Raw genomic sequence first — 16691 nt, forward strand, 5'->3', positions numbered from 1 at the left:
CGCTCAGCGGCCGCGGCGGAAGTTCCGCCTCGCCGCCGCGCAGCAAGAGGCGTCAGCCCGGGGCAGGCCATTGCTCGCCCGGGCTGCCACTCAGCCGCCGGCGCGTGACGCGGGGCGGGCTTAGCAGGCGAGCGGCGGCGCGAAGCTCCGCAGTCGGCCCCGCCCGCGGGGTGAAGGGAGGCGCTTCCTCTGCCGCGCCGCCAGGGGCCGCGCGCTGCGCCCGGGCAGGGAGAGGGGCGGGGCGGGGCGAGGCGAGGCGGGCTAGCTGCGGCTCGGGCTCGGCCCCGGCCTGAGCGGGTGGCGGCTGTTCCCCGTCGGCCCTCCTCGGCCGCTCGCCGCGTCAGCAGCCGGCGGGTTCCCGGGGGAAGGCGAGGGGCGCAGCCGTGTCCGCTGTCACAACTCTCCGGTAGTGGCGGCCGGCGCGGCGCGGCCTCTTCAGCGCCTCGAGTGCGGCGGAAACGTGGCTTGGCCAAGGTTTGCCGTCGCCTCCGAACTCACAGTTAGCGTGAGGGACAGCAGAGCAGTCCCGCGGAGGTACGTGGGGAAACGGGTAACAGAGATTAACGTAGGCGTGCCCTGCTGCAGGCGCCTCCCGGCGCTTCCCCGGCGTCGGGCCGCCCCTTCCCTGCCTTCGCCTCAGCTCGGAGCCCGCCGGCTCGTGTGGAAACTCGAGGCGTGGCCTACGTGTTCACCCGCTGCTGCGGCGGGTTCGGCAGCCGGCTGCCGCCCGCGCCGCGCTCCCGGGTGACAGCGCCGGGAGCTAGTGCAGGAGGGCAGTCGAGGACCGCGGAGAAGCTTCGGAAGGCTTCGGAACAGGACATGGAATTCTAGCAGTGTGGGGGAGACAAGGGTTTTTTTCCCCCTCCGCTAACTTTAGCCCAACTCTGCGTTTAAAAAAAACCAAAACCAACCAGAAAAACCCACTCGAGAAATGTAAGCTAAACACAAAAAGTAAACAGGATGGGAGGAGGGGGGAAAAAAAGGAAGGTAGCGAGGTGGGTGTCGGTCTCTTCTCCCAAGTAACAAGCGATAGGGCGAGAGGAGACGGCCTCAAGTTGCACCAGGGGAGGTTTAGATCGGATAGTAGGAAAAATTTCTTCACCGAAAGGGTTGTCAAGCATTGGAAGAGGCTGCCCGGGGAAGTGGTTGAGTCACCATCCCTGGAGGTCTTTAAGAGACGTGGATGTGGTGCTTAGGGACATGGTTTAGTGGTGGACTTGGCAGCGCTGGGTTAGCGGTTGGACTCGATCTTAAAGGTCTTTTCCAACCTAAACAATTCTATGATTCTATGATATACGAGTCAAAGAAGAGAGCAGTTTCCTGCAAAAACTTAATATTGATCCACTAAACTTTGATATTTGTAGAGAGATTCCTTACATATCTTGGTAAACAAATACAATGGAGATCCTAATGGATGTAATCTTTATCCTATTCCCATGAAAGAATTGGTCTTTGTAAAAACTTATTTTGATAGTTTGTCAACTAATTTAGAGATCCCACCCATTTTCAAATACTAGCTCTGGTCTTCCAAAGTTATTTGCATTTGATTGTGGCTGTAAAATGGGAGGCAAGGTTGAAACCTTTCTGAGCAGAATTCCTAGGAAGAATATTTTGTGAACCTCCGTTTTATTTATAGTAGCTTTAAAGGGAGTATCTTCTTCAGAACATCTAGCTTTACTTGCCACTGAACTGGAGACAGGAGGAAAATGTGTGATTTATTATATGCTTTCAAAACACAATTCCCTGGTTCTCTTTCAAAATACAAAATTCCACGAGTCTTACTGGAATTCAAAGATGATCTGTCAGCGTAAAGTATCCTTCAGACCAGAAATCACAAACTAAATGGAGACTAAAAAATAATGCAGCAATAACTGCAAGGAATGGCAATCATAAGCAAAACAGACCATGTTAACAAAAGTGCTAAAAATACGTTTTATCCTTACTAGGAAGGGAGTTATGCTACACAATCAGTTTCTCTTTTGCAAATTGTAATACGTTCTATGGCAGGGGTTAAATGCAGTTTGGAAAATAGGAGAGGATGTCTTGAAATCAGAATTTCCAATGCAGTGAGAGTACTGCTGTGCTTGTTATACGTAACCTTAGCTAAGCCACCCAGGTCTGTCTGCAGTCTCAAACTTTCTTGTTCAAGTCTTAGAAATGGTCTAACTAGAGTAGCATGGAGTATCAGATTGGTTAATTTACTCTGCAGTATACCTAAGTTCTCCTTGCTTTGGTATTCCCATCTGTAAATGGGGATTGTACCATTTCTTATTTCAGAGTTAGAATATTTTAAGATCTTTTGTGCTCCTCAGATGAAAAGTGTTATGAAGGCAGAGTATAAATTTTAGGGGCCGATGCTGGATAAGAGAGGAACTATAGGCAGGACACTGAAAATTGCTAAGGTAAATCAAATCATCAGCTGAGCAGACAGAGGTCCTGAGCAGGGGTTAAAACTGGCAAAGGACAGAAGGAATTCAGATGAATGACTGAAATCTGGAAGATTTGGCTGAGGAATCAGCAACTGAGAAGGGCAGTTAGTTTCTGAACTGTTGGGGGTTTTTTTGTTTGATTCAGCATCTGGTTATACCAACCAGAAACTGGTTTAATCCAAAATAAAGACTCTAATTATTGTTTAGCAGTACCAGTGAATAGTCTGTCCTGAGTGGAGTAGAGGGTAGATTTAGATTAGATATTAGGAAGAAATTCTTTACTGTGAGGGTGGTGAGACACTGGAACATGTTGCCCAGAGAAGTTGTGGATGTCCCCTCCCTGGAGTTGTTCAAGGCCAGATTGGACGGGGCTTTGAGCAACCTGACCTAGTGGAAGGTGTCCCTGCCCGTGGCACGGGGGTTGGAACTAGGTGATCTTTAAGGTCCCTTCCAACCCAAACCATTCTGTGATTATATGAGTAATACTTTCCCAAGTTCAGGTAGAGGTACCAAGTAGAGAATACAAAAATCTACTTTGTAGCTTGGAAAAAAATACGGCAGGAGTGTCTGTGGAATGCACAGGTCAGATACGTAGAAGGACTTGGCAAATAAAATTATTTGGATGAGTTGATTAGGAACTTTGCTACTTTGGGTGTGAACATCTGCTGGAAGGTTGTGCTTGAAATCCAAAAACTAGAAACAAAAATCTGCAGTCCTAATATACCACCGAAAGTTGTTTTAGTTTGTGAGGATGGCTAAGAAATTACATTCCCTTCACGCCGATTCACACTGAATCGTTACCTCTACTTTCTCCTTTATGAAACTATCCTCTAAAATCTCCAAAGAACAAGTGCTGAAGTATTACATTTAACATCTCAGAGTCTCTGATATCTGTGCTTGTAATACCAGACTTGCTCCTGAAAAGCACTGGAACTAAGTAAGGAAAAGGTTAGGAATGAATCTGTACTATATTTTCGTATCTTTTCATAGCAGAAGGTTTTGATCCTGAGACCTATTGACCATCATTAACCAGAGCACTTACCAGGATGGGTGAATGTTTAAAACAGGGTGGGGTGGAGGGGGAATGGAAATAATGGACAGACTTACCAAGACCACATTATTTTAGGTTGATAGCCTCTCACAAGGAACTCATGGTGTTGAGGCTACTATCCTGGAGAGTAAGAACCCCCACCCCACTGGCCTTGCAGGAACTTGTACTGTGCCTATTTCCCAGCCATAAATTTGCAAAAATTTTGTGTAGATGTAGCTATGGTAATTTATAAGTTTATAGATTGAAAACATAATTGTACTGGAACATATCTCTTAGCAGGCATAACATTTCACCTAAATGTGTGGGCTTGCTAGAAAGAGTTCTTGACTGCCTGTCTCGTGGAAAAACATGGCATTATCTGAGGAAAAGCCAGTACTTCAGTCTGGTAACAAAACGCAGTAAAATATTTTTCCACTCACATTTTCCAAACACTGTTCTGTTCTAAAACAAACCCTTCAAAAGTTGACCAGCCTTTCTATTTAACAAAATGAACCATCTCCTAAGAGAGGAAAAAGATTTATGAGAAGTTATGCATCATTTTAGTAATTTAGAACCTTGTTATATTTGGGGGTTTTTTTTGCTTTATTGAACATGGTAGGAATACACGTTTTTAGAAAGTCATTTTAGGCACATGGGAATAGCAGTGCCATCTCTACGTAATTTCAGCACACAAATGCAATTGTGTACCGCCTGTAGGATGTGGCATTATCACCAGAGTGTGATCTTTTTCCTTTAAATTTGGGCAATACAGCACAGCACCGCACCCCTCCATAAGATCTCAGCGTTAATGTGGGCTACACGTGCAAAATGGCTTTGAATTGCATATTTAAGGTAGGATAACAGAATTATTAGGAAGCAAAGGGCACATAAAGTTATGATGTATTACGTAATTTCAGCACAGTTCTATGAAACAGAAGAGCGATTTCATCGCAGTAACAAATACTTTGGGGGGGACCACATTATTCTAGCTACCGGCCGTTTCGGTGGTACACAGCTGGCAGTGTTTACACTGAACCCATACATTCTCTCCCGCAGTTTCCCAGCCTAGTTACGTATTCGTTTCCCTTAGAGCATCGGTTTCTTTGTATTGCTACGTGCCAGAGCCGCGCCTAGGCACGGCTGCCGTTTCAGCGCAGACCTAGGCAGAACACGCTTTATAACGGCTGTTGCAAAGGCCCTGTCCTGACCAAGGCGCCACACGCCGCCTCCGAGCCGGCGAGAAGCTACAGCCGGGGCGGGCGCTGCTCCTCCCTCACGCCTCCGCCCAGCACTCCCGCCGGCAGCCGCGGCCCGTAGCGGCCCCGCGCAGGCGCGTCCCGGGCGCCGAGCCCCGGCCAGACGGGCGGGGACCGCCCCTTCCTGGGCGGGCGGGCGGCGCGGCGCGCAGGGATGCTACTGGTGTTGTCGGAGGAGCAGAAGGCGCACCTGGGCTGCCTGCCGCGGGTGGGCGGCACAGGTCCGGCAGCGCCGCCGTCCCTGCGCCAGGCGCCGGCTGCCCCGGAGCTGGCTGGGGCGCGCCGCCCGCCGGGCCTCGCCCTAGGCCCGCGGGGGGCCGGGGGGTGGCGGTTGAGAGGAGCGGCCCGTCCGGCGGGGGGAGGGCCCGGCGCGGGCGAGGGGGCCGCGGCGGGGCGGGCGGGGGGGGTGCGGCCGTCCGGGGCCTGCAGGGGAGTCGTCTGCTCTCGTTTCAGCCGTCGGTGAGCTGGGGCGCCTGGCGGTGGAGCTGCTGCGGCGGGGCGCGGCGCCGCGGGCCTACGAGGCAGCCGCCAGTAAGAGCCGGGGGCCGGGCGGGGGCTCCCGCGGCGGCGGCTGTTACCCGCCGCGGGCCGGGGGCTGCGGGTAGCGGGGGGAGGGGGCGGGAGAGCGGGAAACGCGGTGGCTTCTGCGGCGGCTGCGCAAAGGGGCCCCCGCAAAGGGCCCCCCGGAGCCCCGGCGCACAGCGTTAACGGTGCGGGGCTGCCGAGGGAGCGGACTGGCGGCACGGAGCGCTCACGAGCGGTGTTTGTAGTCAGACACTGCTGTGCCAGGAACGAGTGTCAGGTTGTGCTCTGTGCCTATGGGGGGTGGCTGCAGGGCCCTTCTTTCCGGAGACAAAAGTCTGCAAGTGGCTCATTTCTGTACCACTGTACGCACGACTTGGTTCTAGTACGTGAGCGTGCAGTTTTCTGTATGTCATGCCATAAGAAATTGGTTTGGATTTTTCTTGGGGGTTTTTGGTTTGTTTTGAGTGGGGGATCTAACTTGCTGTTTGATCCTCTTACATTGCATTATTTGAAGGGTGCGCAACCCTCTACTTTTTTTCTTTTCTTTGCATATTTCACAAGTTAGCTTTGGATAAATTTGCTGTTTTGTGTATTGTTGCTGTGGCAGCTTAATAAGGAAGTAAAAGGTACTTTGTGCTTTCTTTAAAGGAAAACTTAACATCGGTGTTGACACCATTCAGCATGGGGTAGAAGGACTAACGTATCTTCTTACTGAAAGCTCCAAGCTTATGGTAAGGATACCTTTGTGAAATGAATTCAGGGATACACTCCAGAGATGTCTTCTAAACACTTATAGCTCTGGAAATACTGGTGAATGGAGAAAACCTGGTTCAAAATTCTGATGACATGTATTCTTTTAATTTAAACAAAAAAAAAAGGTGTCTCTTACGCTGTTCTCTTATTGAAACGCTCTGTCTGCGTGGATGACCGGAATTTGTATTCAGTGTCTGAAGCTAAAACTTGACAACATTTTAATAGCGTATAGCAAGAACATGCAGTGATTTAGTCTGTATAGAGAAGCGTACTTCAGGATTAAACTCGGTCTAAATAACAAAACTTGAGTGAAGGTGGTTGCTGTTGTTGTCGTTCAGCTACTGTACAGGATGTGTGCTGTACTAACCCTCGGTTAAGTATTCCTTATGTTTGTCTGATATGGTAGGTTTGAGAGCTTTTTCAGCTCCTGACATCAGAAGTTTGGGTGGGTGTAAGCATATGTTAAAAGAATAATAGCTGGATAATTACTGTTTCCATTGGAAAGACTTTTTAGTGTTGATATAGTAGAATATTTGAACAATGAAGACATGGAGAAGGGATACAGAGACAAGTAATTCCAAATTAAACTCAAGCAGGCATTGTTCTGAAGAGCAGGTGGGGAAGGGATTGAAATATTGCAGAATCTTCTCTTGAAGTAAGGTGACTTGACTGACAGATAAATTATAGTGTATTATGGTAGAACATAGTTGATCACATAACTTGTTTACGGTATGCATTGTAAAGGTATGACATTTTTTGTAGAATAAATAACTGTTTCCACAATGATGAACCAAGCTTCTCCAGTTCAGCACAAAGGCATTGACCTGTGGGAATCGGCTTCTTGGGGCCACTCTGAGTTACTGTAACGTGAGCCTTAAAGTTGTACCTGGTGCTCGCTCACATGTGCAGACATGCAGATCATTTCAGAGTATTTATAATTTGAGTATCAATATTGTGTTAACATACTGTTGATAAATTGATGATTGAAATATGTACTTCCTCCTGACAAAGCTCAGATGCTTTTTGGTGTTGCGTTTTGTTGTCTGATAGGAAGGCTTAAATGTGAGGATGTTGAATGTTTTTCTTTTTTAAAAAACTGATTTAAACTGTTCCTGAAGCTCATGCAAATCAGCAGTAATATATCAACATGTGTAAATCACTTAAAACCTGGATGATTTGTTTTGTCCTAGCTGTAGAATTGTCCTCACACATTTCTGCAGGAGAATAACTGCACCATACTACATGTAATGTTTACTTACAGTTTTATTTGTTTCTCAACAAATAATTTTTATTACACAGTTCCGTATTAAGGCCTAAATTGTTATGTCTAGATTTCTGAGATAGACTTCCAAGATTCCATTCATGTTCTGGGATTCTCAGATGAATTGAACAAATTATTGCTCCAGCTGTACCTTGATAACAGGAAAGAGATCAGAAGCATTCTGAGTGAGCTGGCACCAAAGCTTCCCAGCTATCACAGTCTTGAATGGAGACTGGATGTGCAGGTAACTTCTGTTATGTTTTCAGTATTCTGTATTTTACCTTACATTTTTTTTAACATCATAAACAACTACTAAACAATGAATTTATATTATTTCAAAGTAATTGAGGCAGCAGTTTTTCATGTGTTTAAAACTGACATCATTTTGTTATTGCACCAAAGATAGCTCGTTATGAGATGAACAGGATATGTAATGATGCAAAGTGTTTGTTGCTTTATGAAAATTGAATTCATAGCTCCATTGGTGTGTTAAAAATGTTAGCATATATTAAATATATTCAGTCTTAATTATCACCTAATTTTCAGAAATATTATGAAAGCATTGATTAAAGTGGATTAGTATTGCCTAATGATAAAACTAAATCATAGATTGTGTATATCTTTAATGCGGATGAAAAGGATTTTTAAACAGCCCTGCAAGCAGGTCCTGCAAACTTGTTGTGAATTGTAAATATGAAAGTTGATAACTATCTTTTTCTTTGTTTCCCTATTCCCATTTCATCTAAACTCACTCATGCAGCTTGCAAGCAGAAGTTTGAGACAACAGATTAAGCCTGCCGTGACTATAAAGCTACATCTTAATCAGAATGAAGATCAAACTGCCCAAGTGTTGCAAACCGACCCTTCTACCCTCCTCCACCTAATTCAGCAACTGGAACAAGCATTGGGGGAAATGAAAACAAACCATTGCAGGAGAATAGTGCGCAACATGAAATAGTATTGATTCGTGGCCATTGTCTTACTAAGCAGTTTGTGAAACAACTAAAAACAATGTTCACAAATACATTTTGAGGGGAAAAAATAAACATCTGGATCAGATGAAATGCTTTCCTGTGCCAGGATCTTGAGCCAGTAATTATAGGCTGAATGTCTGTAGGTGCTAACTTTACACACCTGCCTGATATGAGATAGGTAATTGGTTTTGCTTTACTTGCAAATGTAGAATTCAGCATGCTATGCTGAGAATTTCTTTAGCTCTAAATTAGTATAGTACTACTTGAAGATCTTTCCTACATTAAGTAGAGCTGTCACAATATTGTATGAAGCTGCACATTTATTTTTACATTTATCAAGTAGTTTTTTTCCCTGGGTTTTGCTTCTCTTTTGAAATTAAAAAAAAAACCAACAAAAAAACTGTACTGGTGGGAATGATACTTTACAGGAATGTTTCTTCCATCTAGACTCATGTATGCGTAAGAGTACCTGTGGGACTGCTGCCCTCTTCCTCCAAAAGATTCAGTCAACTCAGAGGCTGGGTGTTACACTGCTTTTCTACCCTTATATAATGAAAGCAAGCATAATCAAGCTAATGCTTCCATTTTAACAAAGCTAGCTATAACCCCTACTAGGCAGTCTCATGCTTTCTGCAGGTAGCAGTTACCATAGAAAACCAGTGGCCTAAACATAAGTTAGCATACTGGCTATTTCTAGATGTAGAAGTGATCTGAAAAATTGCAAAAATAAAACCATGGGCTAGGAGGTAGGTTAAGAATAGCGTTAACTTCTGCTAAATCTGATCTTCATGCTGTGACGCAACAATTTTTGTTCCCCCGTTTGGATAGCGTGCTCATAAAGGAAAGACTAGCTAAGTATTGCAACATAAATGATGCTTTTCCATTTTTAAGAAAAATGTCTAACAAAGGTTATGTCAAAAGTCACTTTTCAGTTGTATTCTAATGCAATATTTTGTAGCTTTTGTGACTAAGGTTAACTAGTTTTACTAATTAATGTTTTACTGTCACTAGTGAGGGTGCATCATAAAGCCCTTAAAGTATATTGGGGAGGACAAATAGACAAGAGAGAACCTTAACATACAGATTTTGTCAATAACTGTATATCTACTGTCTTTCATAGCAAAGCCATAAATTTATGTATTAATTGGGTTCCTACATTTACAAATGCATTATTTTCTTACTGTTTTGAACTTTTTGTACCTTTGAGAGGTACTATTTCAGATGAAACCTGCATGGCAGAAGTGCTTTAATCAATAACACTACCACTTTAAAAAAGTCAGTTTTCTAGAATATGGAGTTGCTTATTCTCTAATTGCTTTATATAGTGTGGCAATGGTGTGAACAAACTTAATTTCCTCTCCCATATATTAATCAGCAATGTGTTTCATTTACCATCCATATGTGGTGACTTTTTTCATAGAATCATAGAATTTTCTTCACATACAGTATGTGGTAATTAAATGTCATCAAATGTTACTACATGGGATTTCTGATTAGTATTTTTTTATGTAACTGGCTTACATTTTCAGGTGAAATACAAGAACAGCCTCTATGTAGGCCAGTGTTTTCTCTTTATTCCGTCTCTCCTCACTATAGCCATAGTCTAGAACTCATGGCAGCAAAATAGACATTTTAGATATAAGTCCTAGAAGCTTTTCGTGTCTCATCTCACTACTGCCCTATGAATCTGAACATATTTACCTTTCTGTCTCTTAAACTTTTTTAAAAAAGAAAACTAGTTGCTGTAGAGCTAGTTGGCACCATGGTAAATGCTGGCAATTTACATGTATGTCATGTCCTGAAGCATGTGCTAGAAGAGAAGGGGAGGGTTTTCCTCAGTTGTCATGAGTAAATAGTTCAAAGCAGGTTTTGTGAATACAGAATGTCATTGGAAAGCCTGCATATTCCCTTTTTTTTGAAGCTTATTACAATAGTGTAGAAGTAAAAACTGTGACACTGAATGGTCTTGTTTTCTCTAACAAAAAAATCACCTGAATTGAGGATGGTCAAGGTTAAACTTTGAAGCTGGGTGAAATTTAGAGAAACTCAAACTGGCAATGATCCATGAACAGACTCAAGAAGAAAAGTAAGGAGAAATACCCTTTACACCAAGCACGTTGCTTTTGAATTGTACCTTTCAGTTTGTTCTGGAGAGAAGTACTGAGCCTGGAAAAGCAGCTTCTCAGCAGCTAGGGATTTTAGCTTAATTATTAGAAAGGTAGATTTGCCTTTATGTGAGGTTGGAATGGGTCTTTCTACAGCTCTGCAAATTCCCTCTTTCCCTGTCTTCATAGCACACACGGCAACTACCAAGGGCTTTGCAGCTGCAATGACAGAAGTACTAATGTGCGGACAGAGCAGAATTCTATCTAAAACATGACGATTAGTGCGAACGCACAGCAAATGACACTTACTGCTGTTGATGTAATCATACCGATTTGAGTTACCAATGTTGGAATTACGGTACTTGTATAGCTGCTGTTTTGTAGGGCACTTGAAGCTGGAGAGTCAAAAAGCATCTACTTCAGTAACCCAAAGATAGTGGTAAAGTAAGAATTCACTCATGGATCTGGATTTTTCAGTTTTAATGTAAACTATCCAAAATTAAAGGTGATATAAAGCTATATTTAATATAACTTGTTTCCTCTCATGAATTTGCAATTTCTTTATAGAAACCCTTGAACAAGACATGGAGAGTACAAAGCATTAATCACAAGGTATTAAAAAAAAAAAAGAAATGTGTAACATTGCTACTTTTAACCCATTTTATTTTTAACAGGCTTTTTAAAATTTGCTCTGGTATCTAGCCACTAAAAGCAAAGTTAAATTTGAGGCCATTTCTCTACTTTTTTTTTTTTTTTGCAAGTCTGGAAGAACTGATTGTTGATTTTATAACAGAAAAAGGTGACTTTCAACTTCTTAAAAAGTTAAGTAACTGATTTGTAGGCAGTGCAGCATTTTAATCTTGAAGCAATTTACAAACATCAGTTAAGTCCTGAATAATCTGTAAGGAAGTTGAGCGTCTATTTCATCTTTAGAAATCTATTAAGCATGGAACATAATCTATTATCCTCAGTGTAGAACTTCTGTATGTTTTGTTTTACAGCAAATTTAACTTTGTTTTGCAGAACTGCCCTTCCTGTGTATGTCAAGTAACTTTTGGTTTTAGGAAGTAAGCAACTTGTGAATGGCTCCCTAGCACCTTTTTGATAGACCACTAAATTCAGGCGAACTCTGTGCCAGTGCAGAGTCCAAGTGCATAGAACAACTAAAAATCCAACTAATTTAAGCATAAACTAGATTATTTTTTTAAAAGCAGAGTTAGGCTCAGCCCTTAGCTATATGCTTCTCAACAGATTTGCGTCCCAGTTTATTTTTTCCTGGTCTAAACAGCAGAGGGCAGAAAGTTTGTTTTTTATAATCTACAAAGGGAAAGTTTAGCTATACAATCATTTTCGGTGTTTGTCTTCTGGTAAGAATTGTTCATAGACTCAAGACTTAGCCTGGAATGTATTTCACCTTATATTGTCCAAATTCGTGATCAATTTTTAACTGAAGCTAATAAAACTTCCAGTTTTCAACCATTGTAAAGCATTGTTTCTTGAATCTGCTAATTAATTTGTTAGGCCACTTAGCAAAGAACATAATAAAACCCAATTCTTATAACTCAGGATGACGTAACTTGTTTGGTGGTGTAAAATGTTTACATTCTTTTAAGCATTGAGTAAACTCAAGAAGCAATGCTTTTCTTCCTCCTGTTTTCTTTTTAAATCCTTTTGAATGAACTCTGTACGATCACTGTCTGTTTTGTAAAATCTGTTGTTCAAGTTTCTGGTCCAAGTTTAATCAATTCCCCATCTCCAAAACGTATGTAGACTCTCTACAAGCTTTATTTTCTTGTACTTTTGCTTGTCCCTGCCACGCTTTCTTGCAAGCTTTTAATGTACTAGACTAAATATTTTTTGACCTTTTAACTGGCTAATTAATTAGATGTTCCTTGAATTATATGAGGAAAACCATTTTCATTTAAACAGCTATGGAGTTAGTTTAGGTATACACATATATAAATAAAATCAGTATCTGGACTTTGGATTAGGCCTACAATTCCCATTTAACAGAAAGCCCACTGAACTAAGATTTTGTCTTAACGTTGTATTTTGAATTTAACATTAAATGTATTAGACCTGTTAAATTTAGTGCTTTCTGAAATGTATCCATGTATAGACTCAAAGGTATAACTGGTGATTTTGTTTCAGTTCCAGTTTTTATAAGAATGCCTGTTTCCTATACTGTGACTTTGTAATATTAACAATAGGCAGTGTGTAGGAAAGGAAGTCCAACATCAGGAGTAACCTGGCAAAACTCCATGAGTAAAGCTCTGCTGTTTCTTACTTATCTAAATAAAGGGAAGGAAGTCTCCTGTCACTGTATGCTTGGCTTTGTGGTCAGGGTCAGGTATATTACAGCACAATCTCTTCTTTTAAATACTTTTGCTGATTTTATTTTCAATATAAGTATAAATTGTGGTGGTTTGATTACTGCAGTTATATCTTGAAATTTGAAATTTCACTCACCCATCAGATTATTTGTATAAATAGAAAACACTATTATTTCATTTAGGGTTCTGAGTTTTGATTTATTTGAAATGTGGCAGGTTTTAAACATTACCAGGAGTTCTACTGAAGATGGAGTAGTGAGCAGACTGCTTTTACATGCATAAAAGTGCAGTTTTTACTGTGGTTGTGTAATAGAATTTAGAATACATTTTAGGAATTACCATGATCTTCAGCTTTATGACTTGTTTATTCTAGATTCTTTATGAAGATAAGGACAGGCAATCCTTCAGCCCATCTGTCAAATTCATTAAGTTTGTAAGAGGAACACCATTCTAAATAGTTGCATCCTGATTGTCCCAAAATGTAGACAATATTCAGGCTAAGATACAAGCCATAGTGACCAAATATGCCGCAAAACACATTAAATACATTTTTTCGCATCATTAAATATGCAGGAACCTTCTACTGATCTTACTCTTTTCCTTTCCCTATCTATTGTTCTGTCAAAGTTATTTTTTTGGCAAAAGGAAAACTTAAGTAAACAGATTAAAACTGAATTTCACTTTATGGACTCTGTCTTACTCCATAGTGTGCTTGTGTGCGTGTGAACATTCAAAGTAGTCTTCCTAGTGCTCCTAACAGATACTTAAAATACCAGAACTGCAGAAGTCGGGAAGCTTCTCTACCAGGCCTTTCAAGCGTTCTGTGTTCATAGATCTACTGTAAGATAACAGCAAATTTCTGTCTTGTTAGGTTTCTCTTTAGCAGAAGCCCTAAGTAAGCTCTAATTTTAGAGAAATCCCTCAGTTGGTACTTACACTGAGACAAAACCTGTTGTAAACATTTTTGTTCTGAATTTCCGGAATTGGTTAATAATTTGACATGGATGGCCTTTAAAATCATCGTTTATGCTTTTCTATATTCAAAAATATCTTCTAATTTCCTGATCTAAGAATTCACAAGTTTCCCAAATACTTCTCAGTTCTTGCTGGGGATTGCAGTTTTGGATTCTGCTGACAGACAGTTAACAGTCTGAAGCGGAAAGTGTGGCAGGGGCAGCCATCTCAGCCTGTAGTATTGATGAAGCTGGTCTACCTAAGTTGGTTAACTTTGTGTGAACCTAGACCATGCATGAAGCGTACAGATGTTCCTTTCTGCCAGCTGAGCCCTCTTGGACAGTAGCATCCAGGTAGCAGATGGCTGCAAGCAGTTTGAGGGATGAAAGCAACTGGAACTGTTCCAAGGAGATCTAAAATAAGATAGTCAGTGCTTGGAGAACCAAGAGTTCAAGCCCTAATAAAGCTAACTTCGGATCTTTTCAGAAACTTTGTTACATTAAAAAAATGAGACTTTGTCATTTGTCTTGATTTTGTAATTATTAGAGGTTGTGGCACTTTTTTAAAAAGATTTTCTTCAGTGGTCTTTGCTTCTTCACGTGATCTGAATTTTGAGGGGATTTCCTCCTAACCATGGCTAATTTAGGGATGTGTTGTAAAATCTTACATCACAAAGAAGTCTAGCATACAGTCTCATAGTCGATGCAATCAAGAATTCACAAGAAAGCAAAATACATACCTTTTATAAATCAGTCAACAAATATCCTGAAAAGGATGCATGCATTTTGAGTACTTCAATGTAGGTTGGTTTTACCATACAAAGTTTTCTTTTTCATCCTTTTTGAGTAAGTTCTATAATCACACCTTTTAAGTTTTTAATACCTTGCTGCACTAAGTCCAATATTTCAGATCTTCCTCATGAAAACCATAAAACCAAAACAAGAAGGAAAGCAATACTATGTCTACCACTCTTCCCAGGTATCGACATTAGAAAAAAATGTGCAGTTTTATCTCTGTCAGACTACATCTTCACTTCACGGTCTGTCAGCTAACGGATGGAGATGTTTGCCTATTTCTGCCCACCTAAAGAATAAAGGCTCTCATTGGTCTGCATGCTAGCACCCACTCCTGGGCTTTTCCCTGTGCAGCGAAACAAAAAGGGACACGGAAGAGAAGTACTTCTCTTTCTGCTTCGCTAGCTGTTTTTGCCATCACCTACGTGCTGAATGGCAGGACCACATCTCAAATGATTGTTTTTAGACTGGTCAACTTTAACACTTCCTAGAACAACAGTTTGCCTCTCATCCCTGCTCGTTCTCCCACAAAGGTTAAAAGCATCAAGGATGACTCTCCAGGAAAAAAGAAAACGCGTGATGAAAACAGGGAATACTGATCATGAATGTTACTTGTACTCGCTAGGGGACATAGAGGATCCTGCAATTCAAAAACACGCAGAACAAGTCATGTAGGCCTTATCTTCTGCAGAGAGGGGAAAAGGTGAAATATAAAGCACTGAGCAACAAGTACGACCAACAATATGTGTTCAAGATGTGTTAAGAAATACAGGACGCTGCACTTTTATTTATTTTTTTATATATATATACACTTATTAGGTGACAACTGGTATATTTTACACTAGCACCAGTAGCAGGATGTTGGAATAATTAGGCTCTGTTTCAAATTGCCCCACTGAGCTTGAGTAAATCATACACCCTCTGTACTGGATACAGGAAATTCAAACTGGAAGACTCTCCCAAAATATCAAATCTGATTGTAATTAAACTATTAGCTTTGTTTCCTGGCAAAATCGACATCAGAAAACCCTCTCCATGTACCTGTAGTTTTTATTAACAAAAAAACGTATCTTACTGTATCTTTCTGCAAGTTGAATTAGTTATGCTAGAAAAAAGTACTTTTCATGCTGGTATGATTCTCACCGCTATGCTACCCTACTGCTAAAGTTTGCAGAGCTATTCCAGTGTATTTCTTCCTCTGTAGCTACTCCTGTGTATTTAGTCTTGTTAGCTGGGTAATTATTCTGGTATTGTCAGCAGTGTTCATGCAGGGAGCCAGACTGACATAACTATTCCAGAACAATTCTTGCCAATAAGATCATACTGTATTAAGCAATTTCTTTTTTTCTTTTTGCAATTCTGGACTTTTATTCTGAAGCACCAGAGCAGATCAGGTCCCAGTTTACTTTACATGACTATTTTAGGACTTATTTATCCCACAGAATTTGGCCAAAAATCATCTTCCAAATCTGTCTTGAGTAACTGAAGGTCTTAAAGACTAGCTGGTTTTGTGTTCTTTAAACATTACCACCGTTTCCACAAATGTGAATTTGTTTCCTAATCCATTTATGTGCAAAGTCAGCTGTATGAGGAAACCTCATTTTCATCAGCAGTTTAAGCTACCTGAGACAAACTGATGATGGTGTCCATATGTATTTTGTTCCACTGTCTTCTTGGGAGGGGCCATACTAACCTCAGTAAAGAAGTTGAAACAAGCCGCTGTAGTGTGGTGACTTCTGACGTGGCTTCAGCTGTTTGCAAACTAGCCACTACAGCTTTTCCCAAATCACTGTTGCAAACTGTTTAAGTGTAATCTGACTTTGTACTGATGTGGATGAGCAGTGTTGGTATGTCCCATTCCACTGGCTTTGCTGGAAGGGGAATAACCTCTGAGACACAAACATTGGTGCAATTTTTTGGTTAGTACAGCTGTTTCTGAAATTAATGTCTGAGCAGTCATCTACTATAGATGTTCACATAGCTTTCTTGCCAGCAAAATTACATCAACTTATAAAACAACATGAACTAAGCTGACAGAAGTTCTTTTTTTTTTTTTTTTGCTAGCAGACTGTGTCCGCATTAGAGGTTTTGCTGGCTTGGAGATGTTGGCTGGGGAGGTATGCTGACATAGCTATTTTGGTGAAACTTTGTAATATACACCAGGTCTTTGTATTAAATAAACCACATCACAGTTGGCGACATAGGATATTCTTTGTGTGCATTCTGAGGTGCCAACCAAAGTCTAAAAGCTGTTGGCTACCTGAGAAACAAATAGCC

General features: G+C 41.4%; 1 protein-coding gene across 2 annotated transcripts; it reads left to right on the forward strand.

The window, feature by feature from the left end:
- The first annotated feature begins 4850 nt into the window (after positions 1-4850).
- COMMD2 (COMM domain containing 2) lies at positions 4851-8805 on the forward strand. Of its 2 annotated transcripts, XM_076341579.1 has the most exons (5): positions 4851-4936; positions 5169-5246; positions 5889-5971; positions 7325-7498; positions 8015-8805. In XM_076341579.1, exons 1-5 carry the CDS (start codon positions 4870-4872, stop codon positions 8210-8212), a joined length of 600 nt encoding a protein of 199 aa, XP_076197694.1. In that variant the 5' UTR covers positions 4851-4869; the 3' UTR covers positions 8213-8805. The 2 variants fall into 2 exon arrangements, with proteins under 2 accessions (XP_076197694.1, XP_076197695.1); XM_076341580.1 differs by lacking the exon at positions 5169-5246.
- Positions 8806-16691: the final 7886 nt, after the last annotated feature.

Source organism: Aptenodytes patagonicus, chromosome 6 (assembly GCF_965638725.1).
Source record: "Aptenodytes patagonicus chromosome 6, bAptPat1.pri.cur, whole genome shotgun sequence".
Classification (NCBI taxonomy): Eukaryota; Metazoa; Chordata; class Aves; order Sphenisciformes; family Spheniscidae; genus Aptenodytes; species Aptenodytes patagonicus.